Source organism: Saccostrea cucullata, unplaced genomic scaffold, assembly GCF_032062105.1.
Source record: "Saccostrea cucullata isolate Sc308-1 unplaced genomic scaffold, CSIRO_AGI_Scuc_v1 ctg6839, whole genome shotgun sequence".
Classification (NCBI taxonomy): Eukaryota; Metazoa; Mollusca; class Bivalvia; order Ostreida; family Ostreidae; genus Saccostrea; species Saccostrea cuccullata.
This window is the reverse complement of record NW_026931005.1, coordinates 1-19,497: the sequence shown is the minus strand read 5'-3', so window position 1 is coordinate 19,497 and position 19,497 is coordinate 1. Positions and strand designations below refer to the sequence as shown.

Below are 19,497 nucleotides of genomic sequence, written 5' to 3'. Positions count from 1 at the left end.
TGTATTTGAATTAAAATAACACTTTCAGGTGGGGATCCAGAAAATCCAGATTTGAAAATCAGCTAAAAGATGTACATTAATTCAAAAGAATAATGCGGACAGTAACTAAATCAATGAATGTCAAACGATTAATGATCAATGCAGGCCCGTATCCCCCCTCCCCCTGCCGAATGAATAAAATAAAAAGTCTTCTTTTTTTTTTTTAAATCCCCCGTCTGTCTTCTAATTTTGGTTTCTTCTTGCAAATGCTTGGATTCGGGTATGTTTGACTTCACAAAAAGAAATATGGGCGGCCTCCATATAATTAAAAGTTTTACATAATATGAAAACTATAAGAAACGCCTTTCCTCAAAAGCCCACGGCCTCACCCAAGCCATGAGTTTATTAAAATTATTCAAACCAATTTGAATATAAATTAAATTAAAATTGAATAAAACACATCTAACCTAACAGTTTAATTCTTTAAATTGATATAAAAGAAAGTCAGCGAATCAATGTTAATTAAGAAAATATTATAAAAATACATGTCATGTAATAACATTGTTTTATTATAAAAAGGAAAAGACCTCTGTAAAATTTCATATCTCATTACTAAAGGAAGATTATTATTTTTTTTAATTTCTTATCTTTTTGAAGGTTTTGATTTATCCCTAGGCTTCTCTTGAAAATATTTTTTACAAATCAGTTTTCTATAAATAGATCAAAGAAGTTTTTTTTCAAAGATATCATCTGGAAATAGTAAAAAATTATATGAAAAAAAAACTAATAAATAAAATAATAATAATGATAAAATAAAAGAAAAATCAATTTCACATCACTGCAGCCTCCCCGAGAGCGAGAACAATAGGGACAGTAATTATCAGTAAATGTCAGCACTTGTCTAAGTTTTTCAGCAGGGACAGTAAACGGGTCAGTAATTGTCTAAGTTTATCAGCACCGACTAAGATTGTCAGCACTTTTCTAAGTTTATCAGTACCGGCAGTAAAAAGGTCAGTAATTGTCTAAGTTTTACAGTAACGACAGCACATTGTCAGTAATTTTCTAAGTTTGTCAGTAAAAAATGGGAATGTCAGTACGTTTTTGACTTAGTAGTGTATGCTAATGACTAAAGGAGAGACAAAACAATTTATTCAAATTATCCATTTGCATTTATGCAAATCACTCACTCATACAAATGCTGAATGCAGATGACAAAAGGAGACACAAAACAAATTATTCAAATTATCTGTTTGCATATATGCAAATCACTCACTCATACATATGCTGATGAGGAGAGACGAGACAAGAACTAATTATGATGTCCCATTAATCTGAAGATGAAGACAACTTTAAGATGAGGACTCCACAAAATGTGTATCAAATCATATACTGTAATTAAACATACAAAGCAAAGCATGCTGCGCAGTTATGAGGTCAAGCATTAGGCGTGTATAAGCTAAGACAGAAATAAAGCGTGCTTATAATGTGTCCAGAGAAAATGTGCTCTAAATTCTTCCACCTACAATAATTTGGGAATTATTGATATCTCGGGCTTAAAGTTGTGGTATAGATACACATAAGGAGGAATTTATCTGACTAGAACAAGTCTAGCGTTGTTCTTTATCATAAGCTTTTACCAAACGTGCAGGCAAAGAATAACCGATGGTTATTTTATATGTAGTTTAAGATTTTTGTTAAACAGCAAGAATAAGGTATTCATCTGCTAACATAATTTTTAGTCTGAAGTCTTTCTGGATTGATTTTGAAGCATTTGTCACATTCATATATTCATGATATCTGTAATAGAAGTTTGAAATGTTTGGCCTGAGAAAATAATTTTTTTGGCCTTAAGCAACTTTTTTACAGAACAATTTATTGTAAGGATCATTTAACCTATAAAACTGAAATTTTAAACAATGCCAGGCATTAATACAATGACTTTGGGTCATTCTAATTTTGTTAATATAATATTGACAGGAAGGGGACAGAATGTAGCAAACCCCCTTTCTCTGGACACACTTCAGTTCAGCCAAGCAGTAGGGAAAAAAAGCTGTGTGGATTAGGAAATCTGCAGCACAAAAACTCTTGCCAGACATACAGATGTCAATATACATGAAAACATCTACCGCACCAAGATTACATGACAAGCAGTTCTACGTCAAACTAAAAATAGAACCTGATTGTGCCTGTGGCGATAAAGGATTGGCCTGGGGGGACATTGGATTATGTAGGGGGGTGTTGGGGGCACTGGGGCCCCGCCCCAAGGGGCTTGAAATAGCTGGTCCTGCTGTGTGAGGGTGCTGTGGTACAGTCGACTGAGGGCCGGATGACCCTTGACCTGTGTTTAAATCAACCAATCACAGCATTATAAACCAATAAAATTTAAATGACATCCATCCTAAAAATAAATATACAGCACAATTAAGGCTATTGAAAATGAAAAACACAGTTTAAAATTAAATGTGTCAAAATAAAAATTTAGCGACATACATTGATCACTATAGTGAACAGCTGAGGCAATTTCTGATATGTCAGCCCACAATTAAATGTAAAACAGTAAGCAAAATCAATGTGCTTGATCAAATTCAAAATAAAGATTACATTTATTTTGACAGTGAAAAACAAATCATTTCTTCCATGCAGATTCTCTTAGAAAATAGTGAAAAAATAAGAAGTTTTTCATTCCCCAATTTAGTTCACAAAGAGAATCAAAATGTTTATGAGAGATTAAAATATTTTTTTTTTTTTTTAAATATAGTTCAAATTTTGAAAATTCTATCATGATTATTTTGACAATTAATTCACTAATTATTTATTGATTGATTGATGGGAATTTATGCAAAGTTTTAATTTATCTTTAATTAAAAAAAAATTATTTTTGGAGATTTTATGTATGATTTTTTTGAAAGCAAAAAAAAATTACCGTTTAATAAAGTTAAAGGTATAAAATTCATCCTGCAGCCCTAATAAAGAGAACAAAATTGCCCCCCCTAAAAAACTATCCCCATCAAGTACCCAACAATGAGAACAACACAGACACCGACCCATGCCGCCGGACGTCAGGATCCGAGCGAACTCGCTCTGAGGAGGATGCTGTACTGTTTGTGAGACTTCCTCAGAACTCGACATGCTCATCCCGATCTCGTTACCATACTCGTCCTTAACAAGGCGAGAGGGCGGGGCTGAAATATCAGAAACGACGTCAGAACTCGTAAATATCAGAAACGACGTCAGAACTTGTAAATATCAGAAAGGACGTCAGAACCAGTAAATATCAGAAACGACATTAGAACTAGTAAATATCAGAAAGGACGTCAGAACCAGTCAATATCAGAAACGACGTCAGCACCAGTCAATATCAGAAATGACATCAGAACCGGTCAATATCAGAAACTATATCAGAACTGGTCAATATCAGAAACTAAGTCAGAACCGGTCAATATCAGAAACGACGTCAGAAACTGGTCTGTATAGTCACGAGTAGACCTCATCAGAAGTCAATAATTGTATACTAAATAGGAACTGGTCAATCTCAGAAATGATGTCAGAACTGGTCAATATCACTAACTATGTCAGAACCAGTCAATATCAGAAACTATATCAGAACCGGTCAATCTCAGAAACTATGTCAGAACCGGTCAATATCAGAAACTATGATTGTCAATATCTAAAACTATGTCAGAACCCGTCAATATCAAAAACTATGTCAGAACCAGTCAATTTCAGAAACTATGTCAGAACCAGTCAGTATCAGAAACTACGTCAGAACCTGTCAATCCAGGCCAGTCATTTTTCTAAAGTCAATTTTCGTGTGAATATTGGCTCTTTGCCCTCTTCAACAAATTATTATTTTTTCCATCATTTAATTTTTTTTCTTTCTGAAATAGTATGAAGATTTATTCAGTGTTGTTTCTGAATCTTTTATGTACATCTTATATAACCAGAAGCTCTATCATTCTCCTTCATTTAGATTCTTAAATTAAATTTGAAAACAAATATATTTCATTGCATAGCTAAATATATCAAGAAATGCACTGCTTATGTTCAGTAGTCATTTTAATGAATTTTACCAAGCTTGATTCAAATGGCTCCTAACTGTCAAAGCCCAGACCATTTTTTTAAAAAGAAGAGTAGAAAAATCACTGCCATTCCAACAAATATTAAATCTAAGCAGCAACTGAATAAGGAAATCTTATTCTGAATATCATAAATTTCATTCAGAAAATTTAGGAATCCTAGTGTTGGAAAAAAAGACCTTTTTTACACCAATTCGTTGCATTCGCTGTTCATGTTTTTTAAAGCAAGAAGATTTAGACACCCTCATATTTACTGCAGTTAATTCCAAAATTATAGTCTTTTTCTGAATATAAAGAAACACATCATAGTAAACAAGTTAAGGAGGCTGGGGGTCAACAAATTAACCACAAATTAGCCACCAGATTTAACTTACTTTTTTAGATATGATATCTTAAGCTGTCAACTATCAATTGGCAAAGAAAACCAGAAGTCTCTATCGAGACTGTTCTACTGGTTTATACTTAAAACAAAGGAAGAGAAAAGTAGCAGTTGGGACTTGAGACTTTAAATCAGCAATAAATAGAAAAATGATCCTTGCCACTCATCAAAATAAAAACCGATGCACAGAATTAAGTATCTTAGTATAGTCTACTTGTGTACCAAGTTATACTGAAATCGGACCAAAACTGTAGGAGGAGTGGCATTTTGAAAGAATTTCACAGAAATTTCCATTTTTAGTAACCACGGCAACAGCGTTCATCGGAATCAGAAACCGATGCATAGTATTATGTATCTTAGTGTAGTCTACTTGTGTGCCAAGTTATACTGAAATCGGACCAAATCTGTAGGAGGAGTAGCATTTTGAAAGAATTTCACAGAAATTTCTATTTTTAGTAACCACGGCAACACTGTTCATCAAAATCAAAAATCGATGCATAGAATTATGTATCTTAGTGTAGTCTACTCGTGTGCCAAGTTATATTGAATTCAGTCCAAAACTGTACGAGGAGTAGTGTTTTGAAAAATTGTTTACAGACAGACAGACGGACGGAAGACGGACGCCTTACTATTGCATGAGCTCTTCTGGTCTCTGACCAGTAGAGCTACAAATTGGTTGGAAGATTTTAAAAATAAATTGTTAACACACCAAAAGTTCAATCAATAATATTTCCTCAGTTGAGAATATACAAAGCGTCCCCAGAGTCCACAAATCTTAATAATCATAATTTGATGCTACTTACAGTTGCCTTTAGTTCATACAATCAGATTAGTTACCTGCATGTTGGATATTGAGTCCAGACAAATCTGAAAGAAAAAAAAATTCAAAATTAATTAACATCTTCAGAGTTTCCGAAAACTAACTGTCCTACTGGCAAAACCGATAGAAAATCGCTATGTCTAATGAAATTCCCTATAGTACCGGACCGTGTGACCGATTGTGGTGAGGGCTTGTCCTGATTTATTTATTGTACTCTGATCTATTGCAATGTCTTCAAAAATGAAAATTTTCAATGCATCGTGCTACTGTTCTTCCTAAATATATATAATCTTATCTATTTTGCAATTCTACTTGACTTATTTACTTCCAAAAACAATCGTTTTTTTTTTTTCTAATCTGAATTTCCTCCATTCCTCAGTTATGGTAAACACATGCAGTATATAGGTCATTTTATTATTATTTTTAATTTTATTCATAACTCCTATTTATATATGATTCAATTTTACAAGTGAGAATTAAACTTTTAATTTTAAAAAGAATACTAGAAACTTTAAGAAATTAGCTCTTTCAAGAATATACTTTTTTTTCATTTTAGTTGTTTCTTTCCCCCTAGTCAGTGACTTTATTGCTGCCACAAGCCTGTGTGGGCTGGTGCCATGCTTGAATTCTTTAAACATGTAGTTGCAATATAGAATGCTGGACAACTCGCCCCCAAGACAAGTCGCCCCCAAGACAACTCGCCACCTTTTCAAGACAACTCGCCCCCAATTTAGGACAACTCGCCCCCTGTTAAGACAACTCGCCCCCAGGTTAAGACAACTCGCCCCCAGCTTTAGGAAAGCAAATTGGGGGCGATATTTTTTATATAAATGTATATATTTTTTATTAAATATATATATTTTTATATTATTTCGATATTTATTTTTATTTTTTATCAACTGTATACAAGTAATTTTCGAGGCTTGCATGCTTTAATTCTTCATTACTTCAAAGCTGTTTTGGAGCTTGGACAAGCCAATTTTTGATCAACTAAATATACGTAATTTTCGGGACCTGGTCCTAATTGATCATCACTTTGAAGTTCCAAATTACTTGTGAGCTTGGGGATTTCATTAAAATTCTGTCTGCTGTTTTCATTTCAGTTTAAATAATTAAGATTGTTCAACTTAGAACATTGCACTTGATTTACCTAGACATGTTCTACAGATATAAATTTAAAACAATATGAAAAATTAAAACGCATTTATTTGCTTTATCTCATAAGAAAAAAGTCTAAGGAAATAATAAATATAATTTTATACATATACTGTGTTCACTAAATATATATGAAAAAACCAAACAAATAACAACATATTACACACACAATCGTAAATATTAATTTTATTTTACCTATAATAAATATCAATTATAAATCATAGATTAATCTTGCATTTAAAATATATTTTATTGAATAATATATGTCGTTTTTTTTGCATGCAATACACAATAAAATATAATGGGGCGAGTTGTCTCTACAGTGGGGGCGAGCTGTCCTGAGCGGGGGCGAGTTGTCCTAAATTGGGGACGAGTTGTCTTAACAGGTGTTGGGGGCGAGTTGTCTTGGGGGCGAGTTGTCCTGATTCCGCAATATAACCCTGGTATCACAATCAGTGTTGATGAGCCATGAAAAGATTAACAAATTCAATGCAGGGGTGTGCAATTAGAAAAATTTGTTACTAGCCCACGGGCTAGTGGCAGCTATAAAGTTACTAGCCCTAAGTAAAAAGTTACTAGCCCAAATATAGGGGCAAAAATTTAAATAAAATGATATAAATTGTTGAAAAAGTCAGGGTACTGAGTTAATTCTTTTTAAAATTAATGTATAATTCTCACTATTAAATTTAAAAATCATGTTTAGATTATCATGAAAGAAAATTAAAACGAATTTAAATAAATTATCTTCCCTCTTTCTGATCATTGCACTAGCAGCAGCTCATTTAGAATGAAATTAAATTCATTTTGTTTTCATGTTTAATCATAAAATACACTAGAAATATATTTTATGTGTGTCACAAAACACTTATTTTTCAGTTGATTGAGTGATTGGAAATATTTTATTGAGATATCTGTATGTATTTACTATAAACAGAGGAATAGAGGAAATTCGGATTAAGAAAAAAAAAAAACGATCGTTTTTGCAAGTAAACAAGTGGGGTAATATTGCAGAAAATATTGAGATATATTGAAAATTGCAGATAATATTGAGATTTATTGACAGTTGCAGCATGTTGTCTGGAAAATATTCACTGGTTGGGAATAAAATAGCAAAAAACCCGGTGAAAATATCGGTTGTGCTTTTTATGTATTGCATGTGTTGTTAAAATTTTTACTAGCCCGTCGGGCTACCTCCTTGCAGAAAATCACTAGCCCGGCCCCCAAAAATGGTAGCCCCGGGCGTCGGGCGATGCTAATTGCACACCCCTGCAATGCCTTTTATTTTGAAATACATCATGAAATATACACTGTCCTATTCTAAAATTTATTCGGACTGATAGAATATGCTTAGGACTGGTAGAAGGCATTAAGTCGCCAGTCCGAATGACTGATAGAAATATTTGGTTTTCGGAAACTCTGCATCTCATGACTAATACTAAACATGGACAAATGTTACAGTCTACAGTATGTTCAGGTTTTCAAAACAAGATAAACTTTAAACAGTGTAATTGTTAATGTCATTCATGATAAAGAAATAAACACATCATAGATAAAATTGATCTTTTAATTAATTATTCTCAACTGTAAATCAGATAAAAGGTAAACAAGGCCACCGCTAAGCGGAGCATCCCCTCGCGACAGGAACTTCACCGGTAATGGCAATATCTCATAAGAAATAAATTCTCTCGAGGGACATTCTTCTTCTGTTTAACAACAAAACTTCAGAGTCAGTGTTTTCCCAAGGCCGTTTTTGCATAGCGATACCGCCATGCATTCATGATCTCCCGCCATGCATCACATGTTGCCACCATGCTTCCCGCTATGCATGAGTTCAATTTTTTTTAAAATCAATTGTTGAATATTTTTTAAGTAAAATTGACAATTTATTCAAAATGTATTTATCATTTAATTAAGTAATGAATATGTATTTTATATTTTAAATAAACACATATTTGCATGTACAATTAATTTAACCGACACACATCACACGCCATCTATTCAGCGAAATTCCCCCCATGCATCAAAAATTTTCTGGGGAAAACACTGAGAGTACTGGAGATTACTTGTTGGTGTTGGTGTAAACATGTTAAAGATTGATAGTACAATGTATTTTGTTTAATGTCCCTCTCAGGAATTTTTTGCTCATATGAAAGCTTGCCGGTGGGGAGCTGCACATTCTTTCCTATAATAGGAACTGACAACCATTGAAAAGCAGACCTGTTTACCCATATCGTCGTCTCTCAGTATTTCTGATTAGATTTCTCCGTGAGATTTAGCATTTGCCAGTAAGATTTAACTTTCCGTCGATTTTACATATTTTAAAAGAGAACAACTGCTTTTTTTATTACAAAAACTTAGTTTAACAACATGGTCTTTAACATTTTTTAATACCACAGCATTTTGACAACCCGACATCACTTAAGTTTTTGAAATTTTTCTCTTTTTTTACCGATTCAAAAGTGTGAGAAGACAGATCATAACGAAAACTAAATGCTAAGTTCCAAACGAACGTATTTCCTATTTCCGTATTTTCATAATAGCAAAACGTTAGACGTATTTTTGGCTAAAAATCCGTACAAAATATGGTGAAATCGTGAGAGTAAACAGGTCTGGAAAAGTGAGGGATCTTTTTGTGCCAGCATCTATTGGGACATGGGCCCTTGGTTTACACGGTCTCATTCAAAGGACCAGTGACTTAGTCCCCACGTCCCACAACGGGATTCAAACCCGCAACATTAGGATCTACTCCCTTACTTTTGACAAAATTATTAGTGAGGTGTTGTTGTTCATCATTTTTTTTTTTACAAAATGCAACGTGCATAGCATCTTGGTTAAAGGGGTGGGGGCATAATATGGATACCTAATCTGGGGTAGTAAAGTTTAATTTTATAACATATTACATTGTTTTTCTGCACAGTTTTTTAAAACAAAGTTATCGGGGGAGGGGGATGTCTATTTTTAACCAAAATCAAATTGCATAGTATTTTTGGGGGGAGGGGGGCAAAATATGCATACGTAATTGGGCAGTTTTCCTTATACCTAGCAGAAACATATCACGTATGCTATATGTATAAGTTTCAGCAATTTTAATTATTTACCTACCTAAGTATACCTCACAGTTCCAGGTAATATGCATTTTTTTCGTAATGAAAAATAAAAATGTACATATATGTATGTACATCGAGAGGTTAATTTGTACTTGAGGACTGTATTTACAGCTTTCAGGAATAACGTGCACCCCAAATTCCGAGACACCTGTTGGAATTTGGTAATGAAACAGTGGCATTCACCATATTCTCTTAATCCGGTTCCCGCAGACTCGACACGCCTTTTGAACTTTAAAACTGGCTCTTAAACTGGTTCCCTAGCGGAAATGATTATTGTCAACTTGTACATAAATGTCAGGGTTTCAAGACAGTGAAAACGCGATATCTGAAGAAATATTTCAACAATGAACTTGAAAATGAATAGGCTTCATCTTTTTATACTGCCACACAAGTATGAAAACGCTGAGAGTGGTTAATGCAAAGGTTTTCTGTCAATCTTGCCCATAAGGTGTAACAAACACACTAACATACTAACACACTAACACACACACATACGCACATTCGCGATGCTATATCCCCTCCACAACTACTTGCACGAGGGGATAATTAAAATAAAGTGCATAGCCATTAGCCAAATTTCCAAAGATTTTGTTCATTTCATTCAGATTTCCAAACTTGTCCATGTTTTTTACCCCCAGAAGTTTGATCCTGTCCTGTTTTTTATACATGAGAGAGAGAAAAGAAAGACACAACAGAGAGAGAGAGAGAACAGATAGAGAGAGAGAGTAGAGATCAACAGAGAGAGAGAGAAGAAAGACACTAAAAGAGAGAGAGAGGACACCAACACATTACGTACCTATCCCAGGAGACACCACCCTCTCGTAGTGGTAAGGATTGACACACACGCTGTCCTGTTTGAGGTCGAAGGCGTAGTGACAGAACTTGCAGTGCTTCAGTTCATTCTTGTGGAGGTCTGGCCATCTCCAGATCCGCGCGTAAATCACGTGAGGGAAACCCTTACGTCCTGCGACCTGAAAAACATAAAACAGTATCGAACAACTCTTTATTTCATCCAGTATTCATTAATTCTCCCGAAGGCGTTTATGCATAAATTTATCATGAAGCCAGTCGATTGATCATCGTTATGAAACCAAAAAATCTTACAGTTATTCCTTATTGCTTATCATGACTTAGGAAAAACGTTCCTGTTTTCTATTCACCCAGTGTTCATTAAGAATCTTTACCTGATATCACTAGCCTTAAGGAGGCTGGAGGGGGGGGGACAAATTAACCATCCAGGGCTCGACATTAACTTTTTTTCCTACTTGTCCATTCGGACAAGTGACCAAGACATCTACTTGTCCGAATTTCAACTTCACTTCAATGTCCGAAAATTTTCAATAAAGTTCAATAGTTTCAACTTGAAAATTAGAATTAAGTCCATTTATTTACACATGTCATGCGCTTGCTTGATTCTTGATGTTATTGTTACAGACAGATAAAACGAAATTTAATTTAGGCTTTCTGTCCTGACAATAACATAAATGTCCACCAGTGAAACTGTCAACATCAAACAATATTCACTACTTCGATTCGTATCTTCCATGACTTTTCAGTGCAATTATAGTGAACTTCGATCCCAATCGAATGTGAACTAAATATTAATATAACGATACCAGAACTGTTTACCCTTATCGTCGTCTCTCAGTATTTTTGATCAGATTTGTCCGTGAGATTTAACATTTACCAGTAAGATTTCGCTTTCCATTGATTTTACGTATATAATTAGAGAACAACTGCTCCTTTGATTACTAAAACATGGTAAAATAACAATTTTTTTTGTCATTTTATACCACACATTTTTGGCAATTCGAAATCACCGATGTGCTTGAAATCTTTTTCTTTTATAGTGATGAAAGGGCGTGAAACTGAGACAGATCATAAGGATGATTGATTGATTGTTTAATGTCTCTCTCAAGATTTTTGTTCTCATTTTGACGCCACCATCCGCTCTGGAGAGCTGCTCATTAGCTCTCTACTCAATATTCAAGGCCTTCGAGCAGGAAGGGGGCTGTTTCGTGCCAGCACCTACTGCGACACAGGGCCTCAGTTTATACGGTCTAATCCGAAAGACCGGTCTCCGAGTCGTACAAGTATGAGTCGAACCCTCGATGTAAGGAGCAAGTCCTTAATGCGCAACTCTTAGAGCAGACGCTCTGACCACTGCGCCACGCAGATCATAACGATTAATAGTCAATGATTTTTGTTGTTGCAGAGTCAGCATTCTTTCAGCCGTATCTAAGCAGATCATAACGAAAACTGCTAAATTTCTAACGAACGGATTACCGTATTTTCATAATAGTAAAACGTGAGACGTATTCTGGATTAAAAATCCGTAAAAAATACGGCGAAATCGTGAGAGTAAACAGCTCTGCGATACATATCGGGATCGAAGTTTGGATTTTATGTACAGCTTCCGTCTTGAGTTGAGACCACCAATTTAGCTTTCAACAGTCGTTCTTTTTATTATTTAGAGACTCCTTTACATTAAAATGCACTTGTCCAATCAGACAAATGCCCAGCAATATTCCCTTGTCCGAATTTATTTTTCATTGGTACCGGACAAGCGGACAAGCGTTAATGTCGAGTCCTGCAACCAGATTTAACTTATTTTTTTAGATACGGTATCCTAAGCTGTCAACTATCATTTGGCAAAGAAAAAAATCAAACATTTTAGTTTTAAAATTTGATCATTTTTGTATATCTTTATATGGAGCTCTTCTTTTAAAGGAGATCAAAATAGTCTGAAAATGACTGCCACCCCTAGCCTCTTTAAATAAACTTGCTACTCACAATAAAGAAGGACAGGGATTAAATCCTGTAAAACAAACTTTTATTCATGACTATCTTTATTCATATGATTTTTAAGTTTGAAATCCAGTGGTAAAAAATAAAGTTGTTTTCCAGATATCCAATACAATAATTATCTACTGTTAATTAAGTGACCCATTTTGTGGAGTCGGCATTTCTAAATGCTTACGTGCTTGAGAACTTATCACAAAGTTCATAACTGTAAATTAATCTGTTTGTAAATACTTTTGTGAGTGGGTGCTCTTAATTATGACCTGAATAAAACCTTTCCAGCATGCACCATACAGAGTAAGTGACACACTTTGTGAAGTGAGGACCACTTATGACCTAATTATTAATACCTGTAGTTTTCTGACTAGTGTATGCTATATGGTCATACACTTGGTGGAGTGGGGGGGGGGGGGATAGTGTAAATGACGTAGTTATAAATATATACATTTGCTGTGTTTTTCTAGTAAGCCAACTGTGACATTGATTTGAATACCATTTTCGTGTATACTCACACGTAGAAATATACACGGAGAAATGTGCGTTAATGTGACGTCACGAGGCTACAGCTATGGTAGTAAAAGTATAACGAAATACGGCAGCGAGAAACTCAAATATTGAGTACATTTTTTATGCTTTTAGACATTGAAAATGTAAATATAAGGAATGTTTTTAAGTTTAGAGTGAATGACTGGTGTGTGAATCACACAGACTTGCACGTAGGCATATTTTTCATGAAGCTCTAGCGCGCTTCATGAAATATGCCTACATGACAAGTCTGTGTGATTCACACACCAGTAACTCACACAAAACTTAAAAACATTCCTAAAATACCTGCAGTCTCCCGTCTAGTGTGCGCTGTATGGTCACACACTTGGTGGAGTGGGCCCCGCTGGTGGTTATGGCCGTAATGAGACTGTCCAATTCGTCCCTCTTCTCCTTTAATTTTTTTACCAGACTTTCGATGGCACGCTTGGCGAAGCTCTCACTCTCCCCACCCTGGCGATGACACATAAGACTGTGCACGATACTCAGACACGCGTCGTTAGACGTCGGTGCCTGCGTCATGACTGACTGGTTCTATTTCCTAGTCTTGGAATTCTAGGCTCACTGGCTGTTTCTTTCTGTATGTCTGCCTCTTACTTCTAATGTTTTACATTTTCGATGGTGAGAGAGTCACTGAATACCTGTAATTTAGAACATTATTTTAAAATATCTCACAAAATGAAACCATATACCTTGATTGTGTTTCTTGCTCACTGAGCCCACAGATCCGACAAGCAAAAAATTTCTATTGATGTAGCCTTAAAACATAAAATAGGAGCTGCATAAAGGCATTATGTACTTGTCTGAATAAATTCCCAATTCAAACAAGAGGCCCACGGGCCTTATAGGTCACCTGAGTATCATGTAACAACTTTCCAGCGATTGTATTTGGTTCGTGTTTTAAGCCAAAAGCCATGAAATTCACAAATTTTGAAAGAGGCACCATTGCTTATCAAAGGGCAGATTCCAAAGCATTAATTCATTTTTAGTCAAAGTACCCCCTTGGTACCCTTGACCCAGCAGCCCTGAAATTATCTATTTTGAAAGAGGCCCCTTTCTTCATTATAAGGCCAGCATTTTTTTTTTTTTATGTTTAAGTTTAGTTATGAACATGAGAATAAAAAAATCCCGAAGGAAAAGGAAATAAATTTTTTTGATAAATCAATTATTAACATTTGTACATTCTTTTTTTATGCTATCCTAATAGGCTCCTTACCACTGGACACATAATGCTTACAAATAGGAAAGTAAAACATTTAATTGCTTATTTCATCATCTGCCAGTTTGGGCCAGTTATATAAATTTTGTGATGTTGATCAAAATATATTTTAAAAAATCAATTCTTTAAAAGTCTTTCAATATATCTTCATTTTTTTAATATGTGTTAGGTGAATGTGTAGACATTGTTCTAAAATTTACTTGATGCCTAAAATTATAATTCCTATCATAAAACAGACAGGAAGTATTGGGGAGTAGGGTCAACATTTTTTCAATTAAGTGTAAAATAATTTTTCTGGCTGATACAAATGATACTACATGCCTGTATATATTTGTATATTCTTGCCTTTTAATAGTTGAAATTTTTTTTTTATTTCTTCACTTCAGGTTATTGTTTATTTCTTCCTCAAATGGACTTCACTTCTCCCATAGTTTTATTCATTACATCTGATGCATAAGCAACCATTTTCTGAAGAATGATGCTTAGACTGTAAGCTATAACAGAGACCTAAACAATGTCCCTGGCAATATGCAATAGCTACCACGGGCATTTAAAACCTGGGAGAGGAAAATAATTTACAGTTACTTTTGAAACGAATACATAATTATCTCACCCGCATGTCATTGTGCAACAAAGTCGTCAGCATTTTATTTGTCCTTTGAACGGGTGAAACGTTTTGAATGGCATTCTTATCGATGAATTTTACACTAAACCAAGCTAAATTCTTGGATCTAGCTTTATTTACCCGCCGTTTCAAATTAAAACCGGAAGTGCGAGTTCGTAAATTTGAAACCTCGATCCCGACTCAAATTTGACATCGGAAAGAAAATTTTTTTTATTTTTTTCTAAAAATTCAAAACCTCGAGTGGGGGGTTTGTAAAACTGAAAATAAAATAAATCCTGGCCTTAGATATGTAATTAGATCATTAGCATATTAACCAATAGAAAAGGATAAGATGTTCAAAGAATGAAATCCAGTCAAAGCGCCCCATAATAAAACCGTCCCGGTCAAAGCGTCCCCTGATTTTGGTCAAAGCGTCCCCTGATTTTGGTGAAAATGTCCCCTGATTTTGGTCAAAGCGCCCCTTATAGAATTTTACAGTAAAATGATGTTACAAAACCACCCCCAAATATTGGTCAAAACGCCCCCAAATATTGGTCAAAGCGTCCCCTGATTTTGGTCAAAGCGCACCCTTACATTTTTTCTTAGAAAAAATCGTCTTGGAACCGTCCCCAAGCAATGGTCAAAACGTCCCTGATTTTGGTCAAAGCGTCCCCTGATTTTGGTCAAGGCGCCCCCTAATATATTTTTACAAACATGTTACGGTAAAAAAAAAGTTTTGTATTTATAATATTATCATTGTTTTGCAGTTACCCGAAAAAATTCTATAAAGGGGCCCTTTGACCAAATCAGGGGACATTTTGACCATTTCTTGGGGATCGACTCGAAACGTTTTTTTTTTTCTGCAAAAATATATTAGGGGGCGTTTTGACCAAAATCATGGGGCGCTTTGACTAAAATCAGGGGACGCTTTGACCAAAATTTGGGGGTGGTATTTTTTTTCTATAAAAAAATGTTAAGGGACGCTTTGACCAAAATCATGGGGCGCTTTGACTTAAATCAGGGGACGCTTTGACTAAAATTAGGGGACGCTTTGACCAATATTTGCGGGCGGTATTTTTTCTATAAAAAAATGTTAAGGGACGCTTTGACCAAAATCATGGGGCGCTTTTACTTAAATCAGGGGACGCTTTGACTAAAATTAGGGGACGCTTTGACCAATATTTGCGGGAGATATTTTTTGTATAAAAATATGTTAGGGGCGCTTTGACCAAAATCAGGGGGCGCTTTGACTAAAATTAGGGGACGCTTTGACCGGGACGTTTTTATTAGGGGGCGCTTTGACTGGCTCCCCAAAGAATTCATGCATTTCACTATATAATCATTAGAGCCCCACCCTAAAACAAGAACCCCTGACCCTGGGGCCATAAAATTCACAATTTTGGTAGAGGCACTCTTGCTTATCATAACTATGTACTTAGTTAGTTTATTCAATACCCAGGAGCAGAGAACAAGATTTTCAAAGAATTCATGTATTTTCACTATATAATCAATAGAGCCACGCCCTAACACCAGAACCCCTGTCCTTGGGGCCATAAAATTCACAATTTTGGTAGAGGCACTCTTGCTCATTATAACTATGTACTTAGTTGGTTTATTTAATACCCAGGTGCAGAGAAGAAGATTTTCAAAGAAATAATGCATTTTCACTACCTACTTATTTAGCCCCGCCCTAGCACTAGAACCTCTGACCCCAGGGCCATGAATTTCACAATCTTGGTAGAGGACTCATTGCTGATTACAATCATGCAAACAGTTTGACTGCTTGATGTCCAGGAGTAAAGAAGAAGATTTTTAAAGATTGCATTAATTTTAGTGGTTTTGGCCCCACCCCTCAGGCCCCAGGGGGGCAGGGATCATGAAATTCACAATTTTTGTTCCCCTTCACCCATAGATGCTTTGTGCCAAATTTGGTTTAAATTGGTTCAGTGGTTGCAGAGAAAAAGCTAAAAATGTTCAAATGTTAACGCACGACGAACGACGCACGACGCACGACGAACGACGACGGACGAAAACAGATAGCAATAGGTCACCTGAGTTTACTCAGGTGACCTAAAAAAACAAGAGGCCCAGGGGCCACATCGCTCACCTGAGCAAATCGGCTAGGAAAAAGCACAAATCAGAAAGGGGGGGTGTTGAATTTAATACTACTTGGGAATGCTTTCATATTAATATAGCATATGACTTTGCTGTTCTTGATAAAAAGATATTTCAAAAACATTTTCTTCCTATATATATAACTTCATAAAAATTTGAATTTGATTCCCCATTGTTTCCCTCCCTACCCAAAAGGGCCATGATTTGAATAAATTTAAATCAGGATTTGAACAAACTTAATTCTACACTACCCGTAAATACTTCCATATAAATACTAGTATCACTAATCATGGCTTTGCTATTCTAGAGAAGAAGATTTTTTAAAATATATATTTAATGTAAATCTTGGATCCCCCATTGTGACCCCACCCTACCCCTGGGGGTCATAATTTGAACAAACTAGAATCAACACTACTTGAGAACGATTCCATCAAAATATCAATGATCATGGCTTTGAAGTACTTGCGAAGACGATCTTCAAAGATTTCCCTTTTAAGTCCTATGTAAAACTTTGATCAGCCATTGTGGCCCCATCCTACCCCCGGGGGTCATGATTTGAACAAACTTGAATCTACTTTATCTAAGGATGCTTCCACATAAGTTTTATCTTTCCTGGCCCAGTGGTTCTTGAGAAGAAGATTTTTAAAGATTTTCCCTATATACTCCTATGTTAAACTTCGGTCAGCCATTGTGGCCCCACCCTATCCCCGGGGGTCATGATTTGAACAAACTTGAATCTACACAACTTGAGGATGCTTCCACATCAGAGTTTCATCTTTCCTGGCCCAGTGGTACTTCAGAAGAAGATTTTTAAAGATTTTCCCCATATACTCCTATGTAAAAATTTGGTCGGCCATTGTGACCCCACCCTACCCCCCGGGGTCATGATTTGAACAAACTCGAATCTACACCACCTGAGGATACTTCCACACGAGTTTCATCTTTCCTGGCCCAGTGATTCTTGAGAAGAAGATTATTAAATATTTTCCCTTTATACTCCTATGTAAAATTTTGGTCAGCTAATGTGGCCCCACCCTACCCCTGGGGGTCATGATTTGAATAAACTTGAATCTACACTATCTGAGGATGCTTCCACATGAGTTTCATCTTTCCTGGCCCAGTGGTTCTTGAGAAGAAGAATTTTAAAGATCTTCCCTATATACTCCTATGTAAAACTTTGGTCGGCCATTGTGGCCCCACCCTACCCCCGGGGGTCATGATTTGAACAAACTTGAATCTACACTACCTGAGAATGCTTTCATACGAGTTTTATCTTTCTTGGCCCAGTGGTTCTTGAGAAGAAGATTTTTTTAAAATGCCATTAATTTTTCACTAATTCATCATTATCTCCCCTTGGAAGAGGGTGTGGCCCTTCATTTGAACAAACTTGAATCCCCTTTACCTAAGGATACTTTTTGGCAAGTTTGGTTGAAATTGGCCCAGTGGTTCTTGAGAAGAAGATGAAAATGTGAAAAGTTTATGTCGCCGACACCGACAACGCCAACAACGACAGACGACAGACAAATTTTGATCAGAAAAGCTCACTTGAGCCTTCGGCTCAGGTGAGCTAAAAAACATTTTCTCAAATGAATCTTATTTTTCCCAATAGTCATTTAATACGTACCACCATAAAATCAAGGAATATTATATAATTGAGAAAATAGTAAATAAACTTGCTTTTGTACTAATTAGGTGTTTTCAAACACTAGAACTCTAAATATGAAGAAATCTAATACAATGATTTCTTCACATTCTCATCTCATAATGTATATGTATATCATAATCCCTTCTTGCTAAGCTGGTGGTATAATATATACTGTAAGTTGTTTGAATTCCATCGTGTTAAAATTTTACGATATTTCAAAAAGTACCAATTATGATGGTTTTAATTTCACACTTTAAGAAATGAATTCAAAATTTCGTATATCATGTATGTATCTAAACGTTTTTAAAAAATAATATCATTCACAATGGATTTAATTTTTGTGGAAAAATGATAAATCCTGAAAATTAATAGCGAAATTAAAACCGTGATTATTTAATTGCCAATCTACAGTACTATCATGTTTACCCCTTTATCCAGTGGATATCACTAGATCATGGAACATTTTCCAATATTCCCAGTGTTTTCCCTAAGAACCGGCAACCGGCCAAATTTACCGCTTCAATTGACAAAAATACCACTTTGAAATAAAAATTTGTTGCAATGTCCACAGAGATTCTGTTAATAAACCTCATGCCCTAGCCTGTTACAGTTGATCTCTTACCCTTTACTTTGAGATAAAGGGATAACACTGTATTCCACTGCTGTGGCTTACATAACAATGGGTTTTACGAGAACGAAAGAAATAATGTACTAGTTAATAAAACATTGAATTTGATGTATAACACATTTGATATTTTAAAATTGAGGAATCTCATGATTTGTGGTTGGATACGATTCTTATCCAACTTTTTGTGCTTTTTTTTTTTCACCTCCCTCAAAGGTTCAGAAATAAAAAAATAATTCACACAGAACTTGTTGGATAAAAATCAAATCCGCATGCAAATCATGTGAGACCCTATAGGCAGTGATAGACTTAAGGCTTTACTAAATGCATTCACTTCACAATCTTACTTAATTTACGGACTCCAGGGCCAGACGTCGGAACTTGTGGTTAGACAGTCTACAAGACAGTTTTAGCTGTTGTTTTCTGAA

At 35.4% G+C, this 19,497-nt stretch overlaps 1 protein-coding gene across 4 annotated transcripts in view; it reads right to left on the bottom strand.

Annotated features, from left to right (window-relative positions):
- LOC134230998 (mothers against decapentaplegic homolog 4-like) overlaps positions 1-13,531 on the bottom strand; it is a 33,721-nt gene extending 20,190 nt beyond the window's left edge. The window contains exons 1-5 of one of the 4 annotated variants that reach the window (XM_062712865.1): positions 13,150-13,530; positions 10,313-10,487; positions 5,272-5,301; positions 3,024-3,161; positions 2,156-2,317 (exon numbers count right to left, since the gene is read on the bottom strand). In XM_062712865.1, the coding sequence (XP_062568849.1) occupies positions 2,156-2,317; positions 3,024-3,161; positions 5,272-5,301; positions 10,313-10,487; positions 13,150-13,383 (739 nt within the window). In that variant the 5' untranslated portion in view covers positions 13,384-13,530. Of the gene's footprint in view, positions 1-2,155; positions 2,318-3,023; positions 3,162-5,271; positions 5,302-10,312; positions 10,488-13,149 lie in introns of all 4 variants that reach the window. The other 3 variants (XM_062712866.1, XM_062712867.1, XM_062712868.1) reach the window with 3 other exon arrangements.
- Positions 13,532-19,497: the final 5,966 nt, after the last annotated feature.